At 55.0% G+C, this 25,478-nt stretch overlaps 7 protein-coding genes and 1 non-coding gene across 8 annotated transcripts; 5 read left to right on the top strand and 3 right to left on the bottom strand.

Annotated features, from left to right (window-relative positions):
• Positions 1-1,683: 1,683 nt before the first annotated feature.
• Positions 1,684-2,880, top strand: COL26b_008801 (uncharacterized protein; the record flags this gene model as incomplete). Its single annotated transcript, XM_053181548.1, has 1 exon — positions 1,684-2,880. One exon carries the CDS (start codon positions 1,684-1,686, stop codon positions 2,878-2,880), a length of 1,197 nt encoding a protein of 398 aa, XP_053034559.1.
• Positions 2,881-6,414: 3,534 nt separating this feature from the next.
• Positions 6,415-10,814, top strand: COL26b_008800 (uncharacterized protein; the record flags this gene model as incomplete). Its single annotated transcript, XM_053181547.1, has 3 exons — positions 6,415-6,504; positions 6,747-7,674; positions 7,771-10,814. The coding sequence occupies 3 exons, from the start codon at positions 6,415-6,417 to the stop codon at positions 10,812-10,814; spliced, it is 4,062 nt and encodes a 1,353-aa protein (XP_053034558.1).
• Positions 10,815-11,133: 319 nt separating this feature from the next.
• COL26b_008799 (uncharacterized protein) lies at positions 11,134-12,163 on the bottom strand (the record flags this gene model as incomplete). Its single annotated transcript, XM_053181546.1, has 2 exons — positions 11,134-11,680; positions 11,871-12,163. 2 exons carry the CDS (start codon positions 12,161-12,163, stop codon positions 11,134-11,136), a joined length of 840 nt encoding a protein of 279 aa, XP_053034557.1.
• Positions 12,164-12,988: 825 nt separating this feature from the next.
• COL26b_008798 (uncharacterized protein) lies at positions 12,989-14,617 on the top strand (the record flags this gene model as incomplete). Its single annotated transcript, XM_053181545.1, has 1 exon — positions 12,989-14,617. The coding sequence occupies one exon, from the start codon at positions 12,989-12,991 to the stop codon at positions 14,615-14,617; it is 1,629 nt and encodes a 542-aa protein (XP_053034556.1).
• A 3,473-nt stretch (positions 14,618-18,090) lies between these two features.
• Positions 18,091-19,223, bottom strand: COL26b_008797 (uncharacterized protein; the record flags this gene model as incomplete). Its single annotated transcript, XM_053181544.1, has 4 exons — positions 18,091-18,266; positions 18,322-18,765; positions 18,827-18,978; positions 19,033-19,223. The coding sequence occupies 4 exons, from the start codon at positions 19,221-19,223 to the stop codon at positions 18,091-18,093; spliced, it is 963 nt and encodes a 320-aa protein (XP_053034555.1).
• Positions 19,224-21,167: 1,944 nt separating this feature from the next.
• On the top strand, positions 21,168-23,111 carry COL26b_008796 (uncharacterized protein; the record flags this gene model as incomplete). The annotated part of the gene is made up of 1 exon (XM_053181543.1): positions 21,168-23,111. One exon carries the CDS (start codon positions 21,168-21,170, stop codon positions 23,109-23,111), a length of 1,944 nt encoding a protein of 647 aa, XP_053034554.1.
• Positions 23,112-23,340: 229 nt separating this feature from the next.
• On the bottom strand, positions 23,341-23,947 carry COL26b_008795 (uncharacterized protein; the record flags this gene model as incomplete). The annotated part of the gene is made up of 2 exons (XM_053181542.1): positions 23,341-23,606; positions 23,665-23,947. 2 exons carry the CDS (start codon positions 23,945-23,947, stop codon positions 23,341-23,343), a joined length of 549 nt encoding a protein of 182 aa, XP_053034553.1.
• A 699-nt stretch (positions 23,948-24,646) lies between these two features.
• COL26b_008794 lies at positions 24,647-24,745 on the top strand. The gene has a single exon. It is a non-coding gene; the product is annotated as a tRNA-Leu (tRNA).
• The last annotated feature ends 733 nt before the right edge of the window (positions 24,746-25,478 follow it).

Genomic DNA, 25,478 nt, shown 5'->3' with positions numbered 1-25,478 from the left:
GCGTGATCAAGGTTGCGCACCCTCAACCGTAATACCTCGCAGGTTGAAGAGCTAGATTGTTCTGAGCGACACATCAAGCCGTTGCACAGGCAGCAAACATGCCACACCGACATGAGAATCTCGTTTGAGATTTCCTTTTCGCAGACAATTGAATCCCAAGCTTCACTTAGTGATTGCTTACTTCATCAATCCGTACTAGCATCACCTTGTAGTGTTGAGCTAGTGATGCACGACACCGAGACATCCGGCAAGGGACCCTCAACAAACACGTTCATCTCATCGGAACACACTCCGTCACAGGCACAGCCACCAGCCGTACACAACACGGCAGAACTACGGCAAAAGAAAAGCACAATGAATCATCGCTGAGATTGCCATGTCTCCAAATCCCAACACAAGCTGAGACACACGAGGGACCGACTGGTAGTCACACGCGGACCGGCCCAGGCCCGCCCCGAGAGGGTTGGTTGACATCTATGGAGCCAAGCAATCAAATCGATCGAGACCACCACCACACCACCCAAAAGAATTTAAGAAATGAGGCGAAGTGCGGATCATTCAAGATACAAATAAAAGCTTATTTCACAAACCTCCATCGAGCCATTCATCGTGCCCGTATTCGCAACATCCGCCCATCTGTGAAGCCAGCCAGCCACGAGACGACGTAACCACATCCGCTGAGCCACCCATCGCGAAACACAAGCGGCCGCCTTGACCACACCCAGCCTGTGTTTTGTTACTGATTTGCCCACCCTCCATTTCAGCCCTACCTGCCCGGTTTGGTCAACATTACATGAGTGCTTGCATCTGACATGTCAAAAATTGCCAATAAAACTGGGGGAAGGACGAGGACTGGGATGCTGAAAAGGTGGGAAAAGGGCCAGGCCCGGCAGTAAGACGGGGATCAAAACACCACCGCCAGAGCGCCACAATGACGCAAAGTCCACGGAACACACGCGTTGCCAAAGGAGGGCAACACCGTCGAAACAGCGAAGGCGGCACCAAGGCCCCCGACCGGCGAAAGTGCAAACGCGACCGATGAAATGTAACCCTCACCGCCGGCCATCGGTTCGCCTCCCTTTTGGCTGTGGCCGCAAACTGACAGACACGAGCGAAAGCTGGCTGCTGCACCCCCAAAGTGACTCACACGCCACATAGCCAGCCCCTCTCCCCTCCTTTCTTCCCGGAGTCCGTCCTGGCCGATTTCTGACGAAGAGGTCGGGGGAGAAATTGCAGTGAGTCCATGTGCCAAAGAGATTGCCCAACCCCTTAGCTGATGATGGGCTGGCATTAGCTCCAGCGCCGGACGGTCCTTTCCAATGGTCTGGTGATTTGCTTGTAAGGTCCGCTCGGAACTACCGGACGTCACTCCGTAGGTACCGAACGTCACGAGAGATTAGAAAGCAATCCGGTTTGCGGCTCCGTCAGATCTTGCTTTTTTTACGCTGATCATTGTAAACACATGCTGATTTAAAATAATCCAAGATCCCCATCACCTGTTTACCATCTTGCTCTTCTGTTCCCCAGGATGCACACCGTGATACCCAGTTTGACCTTCATTGATACTCGCGCCTCTTCTACATCCCACGCCTTCCGACTGACACCGCTCTCTCGTCACCTCGCCTCCCCATCCCCCTTGAATCCCTTACAAATCAAATCATACCACTAGACAGACCGCCCGCAATGTCAGCAGCAGCAGAAACGATCGCGCCAGCGCCAGCGCAACCGCCCACCGCTGATGTCACCGACACGCCCCGGAGCAGCTCGACATCGTCCGATGACGTCTCGACCCTGAAGCCCGCCGCCCAGGCATCGTGGAAGAAGAAGCATGGCGTGCAGCACGCGGCAATTAACCGCACTGCATCCCCAAAACGCTCAAAAACCTTCTGGAAGTCGTTCAAGTACCTGCTCGACCTCACGCCGAAGCAGGTGGACGACTTTATGGCGTCCTACGTCATCTACAGTCTCGACTGGGCCGACGAGCGCCAGATGATCGAGACCCTGGGCCCGGACTACCGCCAGAAGGTCGGCGACTGCTTACAGTCATACTACGGCGTGCTGAACCACTTGTGCGCGCTGGGCGACGTGGAGAAGATGTACATCCCGCCGCTGATGGACAAGAAGGCCTCCGTGCTGGACAACCAGATGCTGTACGAGGAGTCAATCGCCCGAGACATCGGCCTCAAGCCTGGCGACAAGGTCCTCGACCTCGGCTGCGGCAGGGGCCGCGTCGCGGCGCACATGGCCGTCGTCAGCGGCGCCAAGGTAACCGGTCTCAACATCGACCCGAACCAGGTCGCGCAGGCGAAGGAGTTCAATGAGCAGGTGGGCCTGGAGAACAGCTTCACGATCCAGGACATGAACGAGTTGCCCCTCCCGTTCGAGGACAACACTTTCGACGCATTCTACCAGATTCAGGCGCTGAGCCTGTGCAAAGATCTGCCGCGGCTGTTCGCCGAGCTGCGCCGCGTGTTGAAGCCCGGCGCCAAGATCTCGCTGCTGGACTGGGTTAGCCTGCCGGCGTACGACCCCACCAACGCCGAGCACGCCGAGCTGATGCGGCGGACGAAGCCCCTCATCGGCGCGGTGGGGACGCCGACCCCGCAGACTTTCGAGAAGGCGCTGACGGACGCCGGTTTCACGGTGCTCCGCTCGGACAACGCGAGTATTGACGGCGTGCAGGCGCCGCTCATTGACAAGGCGGATGTGTACTTCCGGAGTCTGCGGCAGGTCATCTTGGGGCTGGTCAAGGTGAGGCTGCTGCCGCCGCATTTCAAGACGCTCATCAACCGACTGTGTCTGGACGGGCAGGCGTTTGTAAAGATGGATACCATGAGGCTTGTGTCGACGAGCTATCGCATTATTGCTCAGAAGAACTAGACGGCGTTTTCATGATGGAGCATGGTAGTTGTCATGAGACTTTCGACTTCGTTGGAGAAATGCATCCGCTGTTGCACGGCGAGAGCATCTTTGGGCACTTTTGGTAGGATACCTCGGGTTTACTACGTTATTCCAGTTTTAGAGCACGATGTAAATAGGCATCACCGGAAATATCATAATGAATAATTTCAAGAAGGAATATTTGCAAATAACTGTGCTACGGATTCAGGACTCCTGTAGCTGCTGTTTCACGGATAGGGAACATTTCGCCGGTTCTCCTCAGCTGAAAAGTCAATTAGCATTCGGTAAAGTCGACACGTACTGCAGGCATGCTCAAGCAGCGACTTAGGAAAGAAAGCTTGCTGATGTTCTCATTTGGATTTATCTTTACGATGCCCTGGGTCCAGGCGAGTCAGTAGACAATTGACAGTTAACTCGGTCCAATCAGTATCACGAGTAACATGAGAAGCTCACTCCTCTACAACAACATGACACAGAAAGCTTCTTGAACTATGACCTACATTTGCGGGAATTTCAGTGAAGACCACGGCCCTTTCATGACTCATAATACTGATTTCAACACCAAACCCGATAAGATTATCTTCCTTGGCACAAATTCAGTCGGCAACAAGCAATTCTTATTTCTTCTCTTCTTTCTCCTGGTGAGGAGCTGCGCTGGCTGTTCATCACAAAATTATTATAGATGCATAATGAGGAAAGGCGAGGAACTTCGTTCTCCTGAGCACTTTCAATTCATGTTGCTATAAGAGCTAGTATGGGCTATAGTCATGGATGCTATCGGCACCTAAGATGTCTTTAGAGCTCGTCTTCAAATGCGACGGTGTGTATAATGGCATTGGACTCAGCTCTGCGTACTTATTTTCGAAAGTTGACAACAGATGAAAGGACGAGATTCATCTTCGAGGGTGTCACAGTGCTCAACAGTCATCGTCGCTGGGCTTAGATAAGGTACTTAGTCGTGAGCTATGTTTGTACAAGTGTTGAGAGCTCAACAGCTACCTTGAGAAAAGGTCGATGTCGATTGTCAAGCTGACACATTTGGATACCGACACAAAGTTGGGATTCTTCAGTCATGTCGTGCATTGCTCTAAATAGACGCTCAGTCTACAAATAAATGCTCCCCTACAATGGACCCTTGGCAAACTTCTATCACAAGCGGAGGCTTTGGCCTGAGAGCTGCAGTTCGTTGACAGGGAATGAAAATAGATGCCAGGGTTAAGGTAATGCCACAGCACCAGCCTCATGTAGTCTTGTGCACGTTCATTTCCAAAGACATTTCATGTTCCCCCTTAGAAGACCGTTTCGACGCTACATATCTGCGGCTTACTCGCGACAACCTAACACCAAAACTTACCCGCTAGTCACTAGGTTGCCTACGGCCTGTGTCTCTTATCGAACCATAGTGGGTTCGCAGACACTGCAGCCAAGACCACACGGCATGTGGCCGCAACGATAGAAGCGATCACTCTAATTCAGCCCGCCTGACAGGGTACAGCTCCCCAGGAGCATGTTGCATCGATCTAGAACCACGGTGTCGGGGCGAACGCGTCGGGGGTCATGTGTCGCCGACGCCTCCTCAAGAAGGTACATGATATGATAAGATTGATAAGATGAAAAAGTCCGGAGCTCATAACTCAGCCTCCTCAACCCCTTCTCTCCTTTTCTATGAAAAAAGGAGTTCGGAGAAAGGGTCGATTCATTTCGGCTGTACCGTTTGACAGGTCACGCTGCGCCAGGATTGACGCCATATTTAGTGAGACCTGGGTCCACCGTGAACTCGGACTGCGAACGTGGCCTTCAGCCCTCTTGTTCGGCGATCGAGCCGGTCGGTCATGAAGAGCCGAAGCCATGTGGGTTTTTAAGAAGTGCTGCAGAAGGAAGTGCGAAATTGCTTCGAGAATGATGCGAAGCTTGGAAGCTTGCAAGCTAAGCTGGCCCCCGGCTCCGGAGACCGGACGGGATGCAATGCCAGCTGGGAAAAGCACGATCCCTGTCATTTCCCGCTCCCTGTTTGCAGTGAGTCGTGGCTTGGCTTTTTTTTCTCTCAAAAGCGCGGATCAATCCGCCGCGGCCGTTGAATTTTGTGCGGGAATCGCTTTTCGGTTTGTGGTCCCCCGGGCGCTAGCTACCCCCCATCGGATGCAACAGTGTGGCGACCCGAGGAATAGAAATTCAAATCATGAATAATGGGGGCCCGTATGCATCGCTCGCCACTCTCCCGTTCACTGTGAGAAGAATTGTGCATCTTTGCGGCATATGGGTGAGACTGGTGAAGGAGCCGGCAATGCAACATAAGCTCCAGTCCAGACGGGCCTTAGCTCTTGTGCAACCATTCAATCCCTCCCCTAACGAGCCCAGTTTAGGAAGTTGGAATTAGCGAGGGGGCAACGGGGGGAGGGACCGGTTGTGGAGGGGGGCAGATCGATTCTTGTAGTCATGACAGAAGAGGGCTTGCGTTGTCCGTACGTAAACAATGGGGTGGGCCAGCCACAAGCCGATCCCTGTGAGCGTGTTCTCCTAGCTCCGCGCGACCGTCACTTTTTAGTTTGCTATCTTTGCTATCAGATCCCAACCGAGGGAAGAACATCAACAGAGGGGGAGGGGGGCCGCTCCGATCCGAGCCTCCTCCTGACCAAAGACAACTCGACAAGCAAGCCAACAGTTCTTCTCCCCTCGGCATCCCACAGTCCACACATCCTCGCGTTCATGGAGCAGCATGCGGCCCAGGGTTTGCGCATTGTCAAGGGAACATGGCTGCGCAACGCCGAGGCAAGGGTTCCGCATAGAAAGCCCACCAACGCCAAATTAAACGGGCTAGCGACATTTGCTAGCGTCATATCTAATCAATCAGATCATCTTATCTGATCACACCCTTCACCACATGCTCGCTCATGACTGGCCAAAGCCCCCCTTGTCCGGCCCATTCCCAAGTGCTCCATTGCAAAATTCTTCCACCTCTGCAGCGGAGAAGGGTACGCAGTAAGAAAAAAGGGACACCAAAAAGACACCCTGATCGTCGTGCTGCTGGTAGTGGTGCCCCGATGCCACCTCCCAGAAAGAAAAAAACATAGTAGAAGAGGAGAGAGGCGCACAGCAAAAGGACCGGCGTGCCCATATGTACGCTTCTCTTTTGGGCACCCATATCCGTAGCAGGCCAAGCACCGGAATCGGCCACCACATCGCTTCTTCCCTGAGCTGCAGTCCTTCTTTGGTTCGCATGTGCCCTTGTCAAGCCGGTTGATTTTTTTCTCCACGCGAGGAAAGGGAACGAAGGCGCAAAAAGTGCCAAGAGGGAAAAAGAGAGACGCCGGCTCATCTTGCCATTCCGAACCTTTTCAAGGTTGCCTTCTTCACTCCTTCCAACCTCTTTTCACTCTTCTCCTCTCTCTTCTTCCCCTCCCCTCCCCCTCCCTCTTTGCCGCTGCCCTGGTGCTGGAATCGTCCGACGGACCCCCCAGCAAGAGAGGATAAGATCTGATCTGATAAGGAATCCTACAGACAGACCGACCCAACATGGCGGTAGCTGAGAAGCAGGAGCCGCCCCCCGAGCAGACCGCTCCCTCGGTCGAGGAGCCCAAGAAGCTGACGGAGGCAGAGATGCCGGTTAGTCTTTCCCAACCGCTGCGATTGTTGTCGCTGTTTTGAGTTGAGCTGCATGCAATTGAGCTTTTGACTGCGTGCTGCGGTCGGCCCGTCCCGCAATCTCTCAACACCAAAAAAAGATCTAATCGGGCGGCATCATCGCCGCAGCATCATGTCTCATGACGCAGCTCTCAACCCCAAAACTCAAACACAACAGCCCTCATTCTCATCAACTCATACGTGACTAACGAATCAATGCGCAGTGGCACAAGCAAATATTCGTCTACTTCCGCCTGCTCTTCGCCGCCGACCCGACATGGCTCGACGTCTTCCTCATCATCTTCGCCTCTCTCACCGCCATCGCGGCGGGCGTGCCGTTCCCCCTCATGGGCGTCCTCTTCGGCCAGCTCGTTGACAACATGAACTCCGCCACCTGCGCCGCCGAGGACGGCGTCGACGCCTTCGCCTACGAGTCCGCCATCAACGACAAGGTCGTCAAGACCGTCGCCGTCGGCTGCGCCGCACTCATCCTCATCTACAGCTACATCCTCGCCTGGAGCATCATCAGCCAGCGCCTCGCCCAGCGCATGCGCACAAAGTACGTGTCTTCGCTGCTCAAGCAGCCGCCGTCCTTCTTCGACAAGCGCGCCGCCGCCGGTGAGGTCTCGAGCAGGCTGCACGGCGACATCACCGCCATCCAGTCCGGCACCTCCGAGAAGGTCGGCATCATCCTGGCGTCGCTGAGCTTCTTCGTCACGGTCTTTATCATCGCCTTCACGAAGCAGCCCAAGCTCGCCGGCATGTTGGTGTCCATGTTCCCGGCCTTCCTGTTGTCGTCCTTCCTCGGAGGCAGCTACATCACAAAGTACTCCGGCATCATGACCCAGGCCGCGGCCTCTGCGTCATCGATCGCGTCCGAGGCGCTCTCGCACGTGTCCGTTGTCCAGGCTTTCGGCGCCGGCCCGCGTCTCGAGGCCAAGTTCGCCGACCACATGATTGACGCCCGCAAGGCCGGTATCAAGAAGGCCTCCGTCGCCGCCGTGCAGGCCGGTCTTCTCTACTTCATCGCCTACGCCGGCAACGCCCTTGCCTTCTGGCAGGGTTCTATCAAAATCGCCGACTCCGTGGCTGGTCGCGGCAACGGTGCCACCTTTGGTGAGATCTACGCCGTTGTCTACCTTCTCGTTGACGGTAAGTTACTATTTCCCCCGAATATGCCGTATGAATGGCGGCAATATCCCTCTCTGTGTGTGTGGGCATCGTGCTAATTGCTCATCTCGTTTCCAGCCTGCATCATGCTTGGCTCCATCGCCCCTATCCTCCCCGTCCTCGGCGGAGCCGCAGCCGCGTACAAGCGTCTCATGGAGGACATTGAGGCTCCCTCGGAGATCGACGGCACCTCGGACGAAGGCAAGATCCTCCCCCTGAACGACCCCAAGGGCATCACCCTGCAGAACGTCACCTTCGAGTACCCCTCGCGCCCCGGCCAGCCCGTCCTCCGCAACGTCAGCGTCGACTTCCCCGCCGGCAAGTACACGGCCGTTGTCGGTCTCTCTGGCAGCGGAAAGTCCACCATCGCGGCCCTCATCGCCCGTCTCCAGGACCCCAACGCGGGCGCGATCCTCCTCAATGGCACCGACATCCGCGAGCTCAACGTCCGCAGCCTCCGCAGCTTCATCAGCTTCGTCCAGCAGGAGCCTTCCCTCCTCGACCGCTCCATTTTGGAAAACATTGCCCTTGGTCTCATCAACTCGCCCCAGGAAGCTCACCAACACCTCAAGCCCTTCCTCAACGGACACCAGCTCGCCGAGATTGCCTCCAAGGGTAAGGATGCGCTCACTTCCATCGACGGCTATGGACCCGAAGTCCGCGAGATTGTGCAACTGGTCCGCCAGGCCGCCGAGCAGGCCGATGCCGCCACCTTCATCAACCGCCTCGACGACGGCTACGGCACCATGGCCGGCCCCAGCGGTTCTCTCGTCTCTGGTGGCCAACGCCAGCGCATCGCCCTTGCCCGTGCCCTGATCCGCGACCCCAAGATCCTCGTCCTCGACGAGGCCACCTCCGCCCTTGACTCTGCCAGTGAGAAGCGCATCCAGCGCGCCGTCGAGCAGGCCGCCACCGAGAACCGCACCATCGTCTCCATTGCCCACCGTCTCTCCACTATTCGCAACGCCGACAACATCGTCGTCATGGAAGCCGGCGAGGTCGTCGAGCAGGGCAGCTACACTGAGCTCATGGCCCGCGAGGACGGCGCCTTCGCGCGCATGGCTAGACTTCAGACTCTCGGTACCACTGACCGCGCCCCCAGCGCCGGCTCTGTTTCTGGCGACTCCCTGGATGCTTCCACCCTCAAGACCGACCACGTCATTAACGAGAAGGCCGAGGTTGACGCCGACGAGCCCACCGAGAAGGCCGCCCTCAAGAAGGAGAAGAGCAGCAGCGAGGGCGAGGAGAAGAAGGAGGACGATGCCGGCGTCGGCGAGCCCAAGCCCTACAGCGCCGTCATCAAGGGCCTTGCTCACCTTGTCAAGCCCTCGTACGCCTGGTTGATCGTCGCCATGATTGCCGCCACCATCGTCGGATGTACCTTCACCGGATCTGGTCTCATCTTCGGTTTCACCGTCGGTGCTCTGAACCCCTGTGCCAGCACCTACGATCGCATCCTCTCCATGGGCCGCTTCTTCTCTGGTCTCCTCTTCGGTCTTGCCTGCATCGAGTTCTTCGCCAACTTCTTCGCCTGGTCCTGCTTCGGTGTCGTCGCCGAGAAGCTCCTCTACTCCGTCCGCGTTCTGTCCTTCCGCTCCCTCATGGACCAGGACGTCCAGTGGCACCAGTCTGAAGGCCGTAGCCCTTCTGGTCTCCTCACCATCATCACCAAGGACAGCGCCGCCATCGGTGGCTTCTCCGGTTCGACCATCGGAACCGTGTTCGCTATCTGCGTGAACGTTCTCGTGGCCGTCATCCTTTCCCACATCATCGCCTGGAAGATCGCCATCGTCTGCCTGGTCACGATCCCCATCCTCCTCGGATCTGGCTTCATGCAGCTGCGCATGTTGGCCCGCTACGAGGAGCGCCACTCCGCCGCCTTCTCGACCGCCACCTCCGTCGCCACCGAGGCCGTCCAGTCCATCAAGACCGTTGCCGCCCTCTCCCTCGAGAAGGAGGTCATGAGCTCCTACAACCGCCTGCTCCTCCCGCCCCAGAAGCAAATGGTCCGCGCCTCCGCCACCACCAACATCTTCCTGGCCATCTCCAACGTCACCGGCACCTTCGTCAACGCGCTCGCCAACTGGTGGGGATCCCAGCTCATCATGAAGGGCGAATACACCCAGACCCAGTTCCTCATCATCCTCGTCGCCATGCTCATCAGCGCCCAGCTCTGGGGCACCATGTTCGCCCTCGCCCCCGAGTTCTCCCGCGCCCGCAGCGCCATCTCCCGCATCATGAACGTCATCAACCTCGGCAAGAACGACGACCTCTCCAAGACCGGATCCCAGCCCAAGCAGGTCCTCGGCGACCCCAACACCCAGGCCGACCCCGAGGCCACCGGCGAGTCCAAGGCCAAGCTTCCGCGTCCCAACGCCGGCGGTGTCAAGGTCACCTTCAAGAACGTCTCCTTCTCCTACCCCTCGCGTCCCGACGTCAACATCCTCGACAACGTCTCCCTCACCCTCCAGCCCGGCACCTTCTGCGGCCTTGTCGGCCCCTCTGGCGCCGGCAAGTCCACCATCATGAACCTCGTCCAGCGCCTCTACTTCCCGACCGCCGGCAGCGTCCTCATCGACGGCCACGACATCGCCAACCTGCCCACCTCCTTCCGCGACACCGTCGCCATTGTCCCCCAGGACCCGACCCTTTTCGACGGCAGCGTCCGCTTCAACGTCAACCTCGGCTCCGCGCCCGACACCGACGCCACCCAGGAGGAAATCGAGGAGGCCTGTAAGCTCGCCAACATCCACGACGTCATCATGGCCCTGCCCGACGGCTACGACACCGAGTGCGGACCCTCCGCGTCCCGTCTGTCCGGTGGTCAGAGGCAGCGCCTCGCCATCGCTCGCGCGCTCGTCCGTAAGCCGCGTCTTCTCCTGCTCGACGAGTCCACCAGTGCTCTCGACGCCGCGTCCGAGGCGGCCCTCCAGGAGGGTCTTGAGCGCGCATCGCGGGGCACGACGGTGTTGGCTATTACTCACCGTCTGCACACCGTGCAGAAGGCCGATGTGATCTTCCTCGTGGAGGGCGGCCAGATTGTGGACAGCGGAAAGCACCAGGAGCTGATGGACAGGAGGGAGAGCTACAGAATCAACGCGATGCAGCAGATGCTGCAGTAGACCAGCAGCATGGGTTGAGAGAAATGACTGTTGAGAGTTTCGATTCGTTAATTGGGAAAGTGGGAGAGAAAAGCAAACGCAACATCACATTGCATGGGACATCTGCATGGGACACCCGGAAGGAAAGGGGGTAGTTCTGATCAAAAATGCATTTTTTGTATAACTCATAATACCTCAACAGCATTGTTCTTGTTTCGATAGTTTCAGCGGCATATAGAAATCTGATTTGAAATGAATTTTGAAGGGCTTGTCTTGAGTGATTGAAGTATTACTCGCGTCTACCAGCAACGACATTAAGAATCTAAACGATATTAAGTGTCTAAAGAACCTCTTGATGGCAAGGTTGACACTTGACCTTCTTCCCCCCTCTGTACTTCTCATCCATAAAAGCCATTAACTCATAGCGGCCTCGGAATCCTCTGTCTTCATCGCCCCTCACAAACGTGATTAACAGATTGCTTCTAACTTTGCTCATCGCCAGCAAGGCATCCATGTCGATCCTCTCGTCCTCCCCCTTGGTGATCGTCACCCTCTTGAGCTTCGGCGCCCACGAAGGGTTCTCGCGCACCTCGTCGAACCAGGCGCCCGTCGCCCTGAGACAGTTGGTGGTGAAGATCTCGAGACGCGTGAGGCTCGGGCAGTGCCGACAAAAGGCAGCAAACGCGGCGTCCCCGGTTTTCGAGGCGTAGGGGAGCTTGAAGGCGCGCAGCGCCGGGCAGGCCTTTGCGAGCCTGATGAGGTCGGCGTCGTCGACGTCCGTGTAGCCGTCATACGGCTCCCTGTAAGGATCCATGAAGACGAGCTCGATGCTCCAGAGTTTCTGGCAGAGGTTGGGGAACATGGAAACGAGGGTGTCGATGTGTCCTCTGGCTTCGAGTTAGCGAGGATTCGTTTGGGTGTACCTTTGGAGTTTAGAGTGGAGGCACAGGTCATGATGTGCAAGGTTGGTGTCAGAAGGGGGAGAAACGTACTTTGTGAATTCATATCCAAACCCAAACACTAACTCCCTCGTAGCTGTGCCGACCTTGGGCTTCGAGGTCGCATTGAAAGACGTACGAGTTTCCTCCGCTATCGCCGTGGAACATGGCAACCTTCTCGCCCTTTTGAGTGAAGCTTTTTTGCGGTCGCTGGAACGAGCCACCCCGCGGCTTCGTCCGCAGAGCTGGATCATCCACATCTTCGTCTTCTGATGATGGCGACGACGAAGGCGGCGCTGGGTCTGGGTTCTTCGGTACAACCTTCGCCGCGCGGGCCAGGGCCTCTTCCTTGTCGATCTTGACGAAGCCGAAGGCCGACAGGGGTCCCCCGAGCTTCGATGGTGTGGATTTCTTTGTGCGGACTGGCGGCATGGTTGTAAGCTTTTTGCTTCGAGAATTATTGTATGATACAGAGGCACAAGGAGGACTGATGGGAGATCCGTAGGATTAAATTCTTTCTGCGCTGGGTACGCAACGAGTGGGTGCCCATTTCAGGGGGCAGGGGTAACGCGCGACAACGCGTCAACTAAATTGATTAGATCGCGTGCGGTTTTTAGGCTTTGTCCGTTCAGCAGCTTTGATTGTCTTTCGATATTGTTTGCTAGACATGTAATCTTACCCACGTCTGGGTAAGCGTAGCCTCATCTGGGGTTTTAAACCCCAACCGTTTGCTTTTTTGCTTCTTATGGTAGCGCTTCCAGGGCTAGCTGGGGACGCCGTTGGAAACGAACACAAGTTACTAAGCCTCCACGAACAGGCTGGTTCTCCGTACAACCAACAGTTCTCCATTGCAAACATATTCCATGTACAAAAACTGGGGGAAAAAAGCGTGCTTTATTCTTCAGCTTACCACTGTCTCGGAAGACCCTATTCGGGCAAACTTATGACTGGCGATGAGCATCTCGGCGCCTACATGTCGTGTAACCTGCCGTGCCGAGAGCTTGGCGCGCAGTTGGGAGAATTGTCGGATATCGTCGACATGATGCAGCCTCTATAGTTACATTGCCATCGGTTAGCTTCTCGCAGGCTGCGCAACTCATGATACTCATTTTTACTTCTTTCATAATTCTCATCGATTTCAATTTGGCGCAACTGTCAATCAACCGAAAACCGAATCGTCTTCTACATTACGCGCTACATCAATCTCTTGCTGTTCCCGAGATGACCTCATCTCCATACCGCGTAAAGTTATCCGGGATGCTTGCCGTACTCTTCCGCATCGCTGCGCTTTTGGCCACAGCTCACGCCGCGACGCCGGTGCTCCCCGGTGTCTGGGCCGGCTGGGGCGGGAGCATCCACAATCGGCGGATGGCGGGGCCGGACGCCGTCATTGCTCAGAAGAACATCGGCTCGCTTGTCAAGATATGCGACCAAAGATACGAACCCGCCGGAGTCAGCGCCACACCGCTCGTTGTGGATGGGATCGCTTACTATCTGACCTGGACCGGTCTTCTTGTCGCCTTGGACTACAAATCGTGTCATGTGCAGTGGACCGCCAACATCACCCAAATGATTCTTGACTTCGCACCTCTGACTGATATCCAACGAGCGTCGGGCGTCAACCCCGTCTCCCGCAGCTCGCCTGTGACCGATGGCGATCACCTCTTTATCGGAACCCTCGCGCATGCTCTTGTGCTTGCCATCGACAGGGAGACGGGTTCTCTGGTGAGCCACCTGCAGATTGATGACCACCCGGTCGCCATGATCACACAGTCTCCGACTTGGTATGCAGGCCAATTACTTGTCGGAGCCTCATCGTTCGAAGTGATCAGTGCTTCACTGGCCAACTACAAATGTTGCGACCACGTGGGCAGCATGAACTCAGTTGCTCTCGAGGACGGTATTCTAAAACTACAATGGAAAACCATGATGATGACGCAACCTGAGAATTTCACAGGTGACCCGTTCTCCGGCGCCTCTGTCTGGGGATCCAGCCCCGTCGTCGACACAATTCGCAACTGTGTCTACATCGCCACCGGCAACACGCATTCCGTCCCTGACGAAGTTGCCGCATGCCAGCTCGCCTCCAATCAAAACGGCACCGTTTTACCCGACCCATGTTTACCCCCTGATATCTACCAAGAGTCCGTCCTCGCTCTAGACCTGGTAACCGGCAGCATCAAATGGGTACGGCAACTCGGCGTCCTGGATGCGTGGAACTTGGCATGTGTGCTCAATCCGCGCGGCGCCGAGTGTCCGCCGGTGGTGGGCCTCGACTCGGATTTTGGCATGGGACCGACTCTGGTCCCCGGAGCTGGCGCCAAGACGCCCAATGGCAAAGACTTGATCGTCATTGGACAAAAGAATGGCAACCTTTATGGCATAGATGCTGAATCAGGAGAGGTGCTCTGGCTGACCAAGGCAAGTCCCGCGGGTCTCGAGGGCGGTTTGAGCTGGGGCATTGCTGCGGACCATGTTGCGGTCTATTTCACCGCCATCAACAATGCTCGCACGCCATACGCCCTCGCCAACGGCCAGATTATTCAGAATGCCGCTTTTGGCGCAGCAGCTCTTGCGGACGGCAAGATCCTATGGCAAACGGCGTCGCCTAATGACACGGCCAGCATGATCGCCCCGACGGTTGTCAATGATGTGTTGGTAATAGGCTCAACGGGCAGGACGGGAGAGAACGGGTTTCCACAAGGGCCCGGGTCATTAGTGCTTTTGGACAAATTAACGGGAAAGATTCTGAGGGAGGAGAAGTTGGCTGACTTCTTCAAGGGCGGCATCGCTGTTGTGCAGAACTATCTCATGTTCGGTACGGGGTACTGGAGTGGACTGCGGCCACCCTTTGCCGGCGGGTTTGAAGTGTGGAGGGTTGAATAATAACTGGGTTGTTTAGTTTTCAAACTTTTCTTGGAAGACTCCTTTTGGAAACTCAGTTTCGTGACAGGCCTGTTGGATATGCACTAGTAGCACTACAATCTGTTGTTGCCACGAAGTCTGGGAATGGATGCTGGTCGACATTAATTCCCCCCTCACCTTCAGCGGTCGTTTTACATCCTCAGTCAGCACAGTGTATCGAGCTGTCAACAAATCGTTACTGGCAGGCTGGCGAGGCTCTCTGAACACTGGAAACTTCATGGAAACACTGTTATGCAGAACCAGTACTTCCCGCCATTGTATCTTATCGGCAGCTTTCTGTGTACATGAAGAACCACAAAAAGTACCAGGCACCCCCGTTGTGTAATCCTTTGACCCAATTCTCCCCACCCGCAGTTACCCCGTGGGGAGGAAGTACAAAAAGTGGGATGTTTCTCGCCGCCGGGTTGCGTTCCGTCGGGCATTAGGAGCCGCTTAAGGGCCGCAGTTCGGGTCCTACATCAAGAGTTAGGGCTGAAAAGGCGTCGACAGCCTGTGACTGGCTGGTACATACTCCAGGGCAGCTTCCTCCAGGAGAAGGACCAGAAGAAGCCTCTCTAGCTTCGACTCCGTCCGCGGCCTGATTCTTGGTTAGTACTTACGAGGTATGCTTGGTCAACGAAGTTCACTTACGGCCTTGTTAGGCACCGCAGCGGCGAGCGTAGCGAAAAAGTAGATGGCGATTGTCTTGATTTGCATGGTTACTGTGTTGATTGGGTTGAATGGGTTAAAGGGACAAAATATGTCAGCCTAAGGGGGAAACTGCTCTCAGTTTAAATACTTTTCTACCCAGGCTGCGTCTCGCTTTCAACCAAACCTCTCTGTTCAGCCTAAGACGAGCAAACTTTCTGTCACAGTTGCCGATCACTTAGTTGGATTTGAATAGTGTGGAGCATGGGGTTGTCGGTTTACCGGTCCAAATCGAAGACCTATAGTCCGCCAAAGTCCGGAACTCTCCGGGCACGCCGAGATACAGAAACACCGGCCTCCTACAACGCGCTTTGTATGATTGCGCCTCCTTTGTCTCTCGGGTTTGCAAATCCGCGATACAGATCTCACACAACATGGGTGGTCCTTGGTGTATGGGGCAGAGCGTCTGTCTACATGTAGGTTCCATGCGGCCCTGCGTGTAGACATAGTAATACCCACAACGTCTTGACGTCATGTCTGCTGATATGTGACATCCGATTTAGCCGCAGCCGCTGGTCAGTTTCCCTCTATGGTTTTGGGATACAGTAGTTAGAGCGAAAGAAAAGGAACGGTTCAAGCTTTATTGGATAGAAACCAGAGAGTATCCCATCGGCTGCAACGAGACGCCGGAAATCAATGTGCAGAGTAGAGAAAATGCATTCAGAAAGGCTACGCGCTATGGATAATAACATTGAACATACAGATATGTTCAACTCTGAAATTGGAGAAACCCGGGCTCATGTGGGTAAGTATCTGCAGCGTTGCGCAGCAGCCGATGGGATAGTTTCGCGAATAGTAATCGATGTCCTCAGAAGTTGCCGAAGTTCCAAACTCAAATGTAGCCGTTTATGCTTTGTTATTTTCAGGTTTTAAACGAGTCCATGGCTCAATTCGTGGCCTGGTGGATACGTGGCTCTCGCACTCAATTGAAGTCCGAGACCGAGCGACGGGTCACCCAGCGTGACTGAATCGTGCGCAACGTCCATTTGTATTGATCTCAACCAGAATGAAATTGATCTGACAAGCAGGAAGTTGGATGCCATAAGTATGTAGACAACCTACTTCAGATACGAGCGGCATTATTATTGTCCCAGACGCTTGCGAAGAACACCAACCAGCAATGTTCTCGCTTGTTGGCGGACCGAAGAGTTGTCATGGCATCCGCAACAAGCACACCCAAGTCGGCGAATACAGTTGAAGGAGCTTCGTTAAAAGCTAGTTGGTTGACAGTCACATCATCTTTGATTATAGTTGCATCTATCGCGATCTCAATCTTGGTTCAGCCAACGAAGCCCAGCATACAATCAGCGCCTTTGTTAACCATCATCGTGTCTTATGACCCCCTAATTATTCATATTGAGAACTTCTTAACGTCAAGTGAGGTGCAGCACCTTCTGGATCTTGCGTGAGTACCTCCATACACCTCGAGGACCCAATCCCGTTCTCTGCCACCTCAAATCAGCTGTTGCTAACGCAGATTCTCAATGCAGGCAAGAACGCTACCAACCTTCAACTGTCATTGACGACGAGACCGGAAGGCATGATAGACTAGCGTCTGGTCGTCGGAGCTCGACAGCTATGTTGCCACGAGGCGACGCCGTCGTGCAGTCCGTGATAACGCGCTCGGCACGTTTCCAAGGATTTGTCTCGGAAGACCAGTTGGAGCAGATACAAGCTACCCGCTACCTCGAAGGTGGCGAGTACGTTCCACACTACGATACTCTCTCCACTCGCCGGCCTTTGGGCCAGGAAGGAGAAGAAGGGGCCGTGAAGAACACTACAAGTCGTTTCGAGAGACTGACAACCATATTTGCCTTTCTAGATGACAGTTGTGGGTCTCACTGTGGCACACAATTTCCTCGCATTGCCATTGACTGGGACTCCGAGGACGAGAGATGGTGCGAGATAGTTGACTGTCAGGCGAGGACACTTACGTTCCGACCACGAGCAGGAAGTGCCGTGTTCTGGAAGAACCTGCGTGATGATGGCTCGCTTCACGAGGACACTCTTCATGCTGGCTTGCCCGTCCAGAAAGGCAGTAAAATTGGACTCAATATTTGGATGAGAGAGAAGCTATTATGAAACGGCCTGATTTGCCTATCCCATCGAGCGCGAGATGACGTCGGTACAAATATAACCCACCTTTCTCCAAATTCTCCCCCTTTTAGAACTTTTTATTCGTGGAGATAATAGGAAATAAGTCGGATTAAAACATAATTCGCTACTAATTACCCCGCATATGCTTGTACCGACGTCATCTCGCGCTCGAGGGGATAGCATATGAATTGCGGGTGGACTATGGTACATGTACGTATGATAAAAAGTAACCTCAGGTTCCTCCGACGTTTCCTCAACTATTAAATTCGATCTTTGCTAAAAGAAAGATGTCAATCTTCTTGAGTAATATTCAGTAGGCTTTAACCCCATACCCGCGTGTTCAATGGTGTACTGGAAGTCTATGGCATTGGCAGACGACATCTCATTCGACTACAGTGAGCTATTTAGCTTAATCACTCTCCTGATAGCGACTAAGTCTTATGACGAGGCTATCTGCATGTACAGCCAAAGCCCGTAATATCGAATCAACGTCACGATAATGAGTGTTGAATCATTACTCAATGCTGGTTATTTCTATGCGTAAATACGGCTGCTTACTGAAAATGAAGTTATATATGGTAAAAATGATTATCCGTACTGGGTAATATGCACGCAATGCTACTTGAACAGCTGCTGAACTGCTCAAGACCTCAGAAAATGGCGATGGCATTTGGCGGAGAGCCAACTAAGCATGGTGCGTTCAGAGGTGCAGATGTGAGCATGAAGGAATACCTTCCAGTCTTCTTGCAGTGCGCCGCGAGACGGCTCAGATCCCACAACTCGCCGATGGGCATACCGAAGAAACTCAAGAAGTAGTAGTGCAGAACTTGTCGACCGTATTAGTAGCTTGCACTCAAATACCAGGGAACAGCGGAGCTCACCTAGACCCGAAATACCAGCGACACTACCATCAGGATTCACAGGCGGGAACGCTTCGAAGGAGTTCGAGTCCGCAACGGCAGCAGAGAAATGTTTGTTCCAGAACCACCGGGCTGTCTCTTCGCAGCCGTGAACACCAGACATGGCTGCGATCTTCGATGCGCCGCCCATGTCCTCCGGTTTGATGCTGTCAATGAACTCCGTCGAGCCGAGCCTGATGAGGAAGATATCCCCGTGCTTGAACTTGACGCCGTAATGCGCAGCGACCGCCTCGATGTCCTGGACGGTGATGCGGTTGCCGCCAAAAGGGTGATACGAAATCCCCTTCTCCTCTGCATAGGAGACGTAGTCGATCAAGACGCCGCGGCCGACCACGCCGCCTCGGGTATGCCAGTGGTCAATGGTGGGCATCTTGTTCTCCGCCGTGGACTTGACGGACATGTCTTCTTGGGTTGGATTGAAACTTGTAGGCAAGGCCGGTCGGCTGGTGGTGCCAGTGGACGAGACTATCCCACTGGCTGCTGTTTTGCGTGTTGAACTCCAGCTCGTCGTCCCAGCCTATGGCGTCGCACAGCTTGGAGGACCGGAGGGTGTGGACTTTGTGGACGAGCTTCTTGCGTCCTGGGATCTCGGACTTTGACAAGCCATCCAAAGACCAGCTGGAGCGTTGTCAGAGCGACTACTGATCGTTGATAAATGAGGCGGATGCTTACTTCAGAGAGATGGACACTCCGTCTCGGACCTCCGCCCCGGCTGCTTTGATGACCTCTGGTGTGAGCAGGTTTAGCGTGCCGTAGATATCCCTTTCTCCGTTTTTGTCAAATATTCCCCACGCGCAGCCCTTTGGCATGCCCTCGACTGGTGGCAGATCGTCATAGTCGGGAAGGTTGAGTGTAGAGCCCATGACGATTCACGTGAGCGGTGTTTAGTAGGAGATGAGGTGAGAGGCAGTTGGAGGAAGCTGCAGTAGGCTGACAGCGGAAGCGAGCATAACTTGTTCAAGCAGCCCGCTGGAATGCTTTTGTATTCCCACGCCAAGTGACGAGCCAAACTTAGAAATTCCAACGACTTCTTTGGTTGATGCAAGTCCATGATATGGGCCCGCCTCACTGGCCTGTTGGTCCTTGAGGGGTAGCGTCGCTGCGGTCTGCAGGGATCCAAGCGCTGGACCGGGGGTTCATCTATTGATACCTGCAGAAACACGGTGATTTTGACGTAGCTATTTGTCCGAGGGCGCATTTGTTCTTCCGTGCCGCATCAAGAATCTCCCGGTGGTCATTTGTAGCGTGTTGATAAGGATTTACCTTCAGAAATTGCTTTGAAGCGACCCGACTGGTTTTACCTGTGGTACAGCGAAGAGTGGACACTGATTCAGCAGGCTTGGGGAAGCATTTGGGATTGACTTCAGCTTGCTCAGGGGTTGTTCGTGGCTGTGTTATCGATAAGGTGCCAAGTTTCTCAAGCTCCTATTTCCATTGCACCTCGTCTTCAGCTATTATCCAAACATGTCATTCGCCATTCTCATTCCATTAGAATATTGCTGCGGAACGGCGATGAAATGGAACGCCTTCAGCCACGCGAGTGCGGTGTTGACGCGCCCGCTGCCCATCTCCGCGCGGTAACGGCTTCAGGGACTGAATCAAGCTTAATCTTGGCTCAGCCCATCCCCCCGGAACCTTTTCAATTAACCTTTGCCTGGCTCGACGGCACGTAGAGATGACAGCTCGTATGTGTGTGAACACGTAGGATGCTCCCATCGGCATTGACTTCATGTCATCCGGACACGTTGTATCAGCGGAGTTTGAGTCCGGCGGAGATGCTGTGCAGCGGTCTGTCGGTCGATCCCGCCTTCAACGCATGGAGTCGGCCCCTCCAGAGACTCTAGGCACTGGCTCCTTGTTCCTCGGTTTCGCTTTCGTAGAATCGAATGAACCACTCGCATTGTCGCTTTCAATGCGAGCTTCAACACGCGTAACAAAAGCTGCGACCAGCCGTCGCCCAGGACAAACGGCAAGGATCCGCGATGCAGGAGCCGTGTAGGCGTGTTCTTTTGGCCATTCTAGACGAACCGGTTGACAATCACGGAGGGGCAAAAGCAACGTCCCCCTCACTACTCCAAGACGGCTCCCCACGCTAATTCGTCGCGCGGAGTCGGTAGTTGCAGGGTTCTGCATGGGCTCAACCACGCGGAGGTTATCCCACAGGCTGGGCAAACTTTGGACGACACGACAATTTCTCCAAAACACCTGCAATGCGATCCAGTGCAGCGGGAAACAGGCCGGCCGAGGTGGCTAGCGCCTAACGCCCACCGGCACCTCGAAGACCTGGCGACTCTCTTCTCTCTCGCCCTTTACCGCTAGACTGGTCAAACATCGTGGCCTCCACATCGCTTGTGATGCTGCAGCTCGAATGCGACGAACGAATACGAATACGTTTGCACTGTCGATCTCAAGGGGTTCTTCGTTGTTTTTTCTGTACTGTCCACCAAGCCAACGCTCTGCCGGGCTCATGATTCATTCCGAGTTGCTCCACAGTCATGCCCACTGTTGAGTGACAATGAGCGGCCGGCCGAGTCTTTGCCAGGTCGATGGCCGCGGCTCCTCCGAGCTCGAGACCCTGAGAGACACCAGACGAGACCCGCCCATGCATGAACCGCCATGAAGACCGTTTGAGGTGGGATGCCGCTTGGACGCCCTTTCATCATGATCGCATATATGTAGATCTCAAACCCGATCGCTCACAGCCATGGTTCCCTCTCATCTCATCCGAAGACCACAACCGTCAAATCTCCTCAAACCCCACAACTCTCTCGGGCCGTAGGAATACTTCACCGAGCAGCCCCATCGCCATGTCCGCACCTCCAGTCCCCGCCGGCGCGACCCCTGCCGGGGCCGCCGCCGTCGACTTCATGGCCCTCAACAAGAAGTACACCGAAGAGAAGGAGAAGCGCCTCCGCGCCGACGGCAACGGCCAGTACGTCGAGCTCGAGAAGGACGAGCGCTTCCGCAAGCTCGCCGAGGACCCATGGGTCGACCACGCCAAGCTCAACGCGCAACCGCCCAACCTTAAGGACGGCGACGAGGTCAAGGTCGTCATCCTCGGCGCAGGCTTCGGCGGCCTGCTGTACGCGATCCGCTTCATCCAGGCCGGCCTGCGGGCGGAGGACATCCGCCTCGTCGACGTGGCCGGCGGGTTCGGTGGCACGTGGTACTGGAACCGCTACCCGGGCCTCATGTGCGACATTGAGAGCTACACGTACATGCCGCTGCTCGAGGAGACTGGGTACGTCCCGAAGCACAGGTACTCGTACGGCCCGGAGCTGATGGCGCACGCCGAGCGGATGGCCGAGATGTGGAACCTCACGGACAAGGGTGTGTTCCGGTCGCAGATTAGGAGCTACGAGTGGGACGACGAGGCGAAGAGGTGGGATGTCGTGGTTGAGCAGGGCCGCGGGCCCGGCGACGAGCCCGTCACGATGAAGGTCCGCTCGCAGTTTGTGGTGCTGGCCAATGGTGTGCTGAACCACCCCAAGTTGGCGAAGAATCTGGAGGCGTTTGAGGGTGACATGTTCCACACGGCGAGATGGAACTATGGTGTCACCGGCGGGCTGGGCACAGCGCCCGAGAACCCACAGCTCACCGGTCTGGAAGGCAAGCGAGTTGGAATCATTGGCACGGGTGCGACGGCTGTTCAAGTTGTGCCGCAGCTCGCCAAGTGGGCGAAGGAGCTTTACGTTTTCCAGAGGACGCCTTCGGCTGTTGATGAGAGAGGGCAGAGGCCCACCGATCCGGAGGAGTTCAAGACGAAGATCGCAACTGGGAGAGGTTGGCAACGCAAGCGCACCGAGAACTTCAATGAGTGGATTACTGGAGGCGAGCCGGGAGAGAACCTTGTGAACGACGGCTGGACGACGCTGAAGGCGTACAAGGCCATTATTGGCGGACCTCACGACGCTCCGCTGAAGATGGAGGACATTCCTGGGCACCTTGGCAACATGATGGCTCTCGACACGCCCAGATCTGAGAGACTTAGACAGCGGGTTGAGTCGATCGTTGAGGACAAGAAAACGGCTGAGGGCCTGAAGGCGTGGTACCCGGGCTGGTGCAAGCGCCCGACATTCCACGACGACTATCTCCCGGCTTTCAACCTTCCTCACGTTCACCTAGTTGACACGGAGGGTAAAGGTGTAGACCACGCGACCAAAGACGGCCTCGTAGTCGGAGGAACAGAGTACCCCCTGGACGTCATCGTCCTCGGCACAGGATACAGACCGCCCGGCGAGAACATGGCCGAGCCGTCGTCGCAGTCCAACATGACCATCAAGGGCCGCGGTGGACAGCTCATCTCGGAGAAGTGGCTCACCAAGGGCCCGAGCACGCTGCACGGCGTCCTCACCAACGGCTTCCCGAACCTCTTCCTCACGGGCCCGATGCAGATGGGCGCGTCGTCCAACTTTGCCTACGTGACGGACATCGCGGCGCAGCACTCGGCGTACATCTTGGGCGAGGCGATGAGGCGGGCCGGCAAGAGTACGGACAAGGTGGTGATTGAGAGCACGGTGGACGGCGAGGAAGGCTACGCTGCGAAGATCATGATGCACGCGGCGTGGTTCGCTGGAATCGCGACCTGCACGCCGTCGTACATCACCAACGAGGGTGAGCAGACCAAGCCGGAGGACCAGATGAAAAAGATGAGGGGCGCGCCGTTCCCCACGGGCATGAACAACTATACCAAGTTCCTGGAGGAGTGGCGTGCTGAAGGGTCGCTGAAGGGAGTTGATATCACTGCATAGCGTTGGAGCACCTCGAGAGATTAGTTTAGTGAATTTGTAGTAAGAAACAAGCGGTATTTTGGACACTCTTCATGGTGCGAGGGTCTTGGCTAACGGCTTCAGCAGATCAGCCGAAGCAACTGTGATCTTGCCTTCCCAGCGAAGGCTTGATGACATTGGAGATCTCACAGGTCCACATTCTCATGAACTTCGAGCTCTGTTGAAATGAAATCAACCAAAGTTCCCCCCATCAAAAGATCTTGTCTAGGATCTTCTCACCCCCATCCAAGCGATCGGCCTCTTTCCTGAGAGCATCTGCCCTGAACCTTCGGAACGCAGTCTCGATCCTCGCGCGAGCCTCAGGGTCCTTGCTAATACTTCGCGCAGCGGAAGCGGTACCCGAGACGAAGCCGAGCTCGCCGCCCAGGAACAGACTCCCAAGCCCTAGCAGCGAATAAGCCGCGATGTCGCCCGCTTTAGTCGGGGCCATCTTGTCTGTGACATCCGGGATAGGCTCTGCGCACTCGTTGGCATGACATTCACAACTTTTACATACGTGTATGCTTTGACAAACCTGTTCTTCCACTTGCAAACTGCACATGGGTGGGCTTCTCAGTTGCCCGGAACGCCGCAAACATGTCCGCCCGGGCCCGTCTCAGCCGAAAGGCGAGGAAGGATCCCAGCCCCAGACCAACGACGGACCCTATCGTGGCGTGGGTGCTGACTCTGGCAGCTGCACTTTTGAGGAGGTCACGGTCTGAGTCTTTGAGGTCGTGTTCGAGATGTTTCTCCGCCAGGGCGGCAAGGTCGTCTGAGGAAGGCGACTTGCGGAATGCAGCGAGGGAATCGCGAGACATGGTTGCAAATTGCTCTTTTTGGGGATTCGGGTGTTCGGGTCAGAAGAAGACGATTTCAAAGTCAACAGTGAGATAACTGCATGTGGTGAGATTTACTGAGATGTTCAGAGTCAAATATCGACAGTTCAGACGGCGTCTGGAATGCCATCGACAGGGGCAGCCAAGCTTTGGGGTTTGGTTCGTCTTAGCGTGTGATGACGTCCTGCATACGTGATTGAACGTACACCGGAATGTGCGGAGAAAGTTCTGGATACCGGAATAGCTTCTTCGAACATCCACTACAAGACTCTTCCTTCCTCTCTTCTGATAGAATCCAAGCTATTGTCTCTGGTATCCAAACTGATGTACCTTAGTTAGGTGTCGACACCCTCCGGCTGCAAATGCTCGCTCACCAGTGCGTTTACTGGTCCTCTGCGCTGTAGCGTCCCTCTGTGCACGCGAGCGCCAGCGCCAAAAGATGGACTTCTTCCAACTCTCATGTTCACGCGAGCTCATCTGAGACTACACATCAACATAAGGAACCACCGTACAAGAAATGGCTCCTGAGAGAAAGACCTGTCCTTCAAGCCCAAATTCGCAAATTTGCGCGCGACCAAAGAACAGACGGCGGGCCCCACGATGATTCTGTTGGTGCGCGGGACAGCTCAGACCTTGTGCGGTCCATAGTCCCCGCTTTTGCTGTTTTTATCATCAGTCATTGGAAGGGTGGCCGAGTTGGTTATGGCGCCAGGTTAAGGTCAACTTAACATCTGTTTCCTGGTGGGGCAACCCGCGCGAGTTCGAGTCTCGTCCCTTTCATTTTTTGCATTTTTGCCGTTCAATTGGTCTTCTCTTGGTGTCATTTTTGGACATTGTGCAAGGGAAATTTTGTTCCTTTCGCATACCTTACTCAATTTAAAGCCAACAGCTGCAGTGAAGTGTCTTACAAGCAGAAAGTTGCTTAGTTACTTTTATCATCAAAGTTTAAGCATTTTCGACAATCTACCTTGCAGCATCAAGCATGCCACCCCCGCTATGTCTTACCCCGGTGATCCCCCAGATCGTACCCGAGTGTAACGAGCCGTTGCAGACCTTTTCTTGGCCGCACCTATGAGATGAGTTTGTTTATAATGTTGTTATTGGCCCTGCACTTAGTTTTTACATTTGAAATACCGTACTTATTCTAGTGCTTTTAGACGCAGCTCGCCTTCCTCACACAGTAGGCAATTCTTGAAAAGATGGCCGCTGATCGATGTTGTGACATGATTGATTTCCTTCGCCTTAACTAACGTAGTCAGGTCTTGATCTTGATAGGTTTATTATCCTTGCCATCATCTCTCCTGGTCATCGAATATAGCCAATGGGGATGATTTCATCCTCTATTAGAACGCAGCCGTCGAATGATTGCGCTGGTACTGCTGCAGTCGGTTGTCGATTTCCAACACAGGGCCAATCACTAGGTTGGAACAGACTCTGGTTTGAAAGGACGGCGGGCAGTAGTTGATCGAATGTTCAGATCTACGGAACACATAATTTTCCTCGACGGCAACTT

This window comes from Colletotrichum chrysophilum, assembly GCF_026319265.1.
Source record: "Colletotrichum chrysophilum strain AFK26 chromosome Unknown scaffold_79, whole genome shotgun sequence".
In the NCBI taxonomy this organism is placed as follows: Eukaryota; Fungi; Ascomycota; class Sordariomycetes; order Glomerellales; family Glomerellaceae; genus Colletotrichum; species Colletotrichum chrysophilum.
This window is presented reverse-complemented; position numbering and strand designations above follow the sequence as displayed.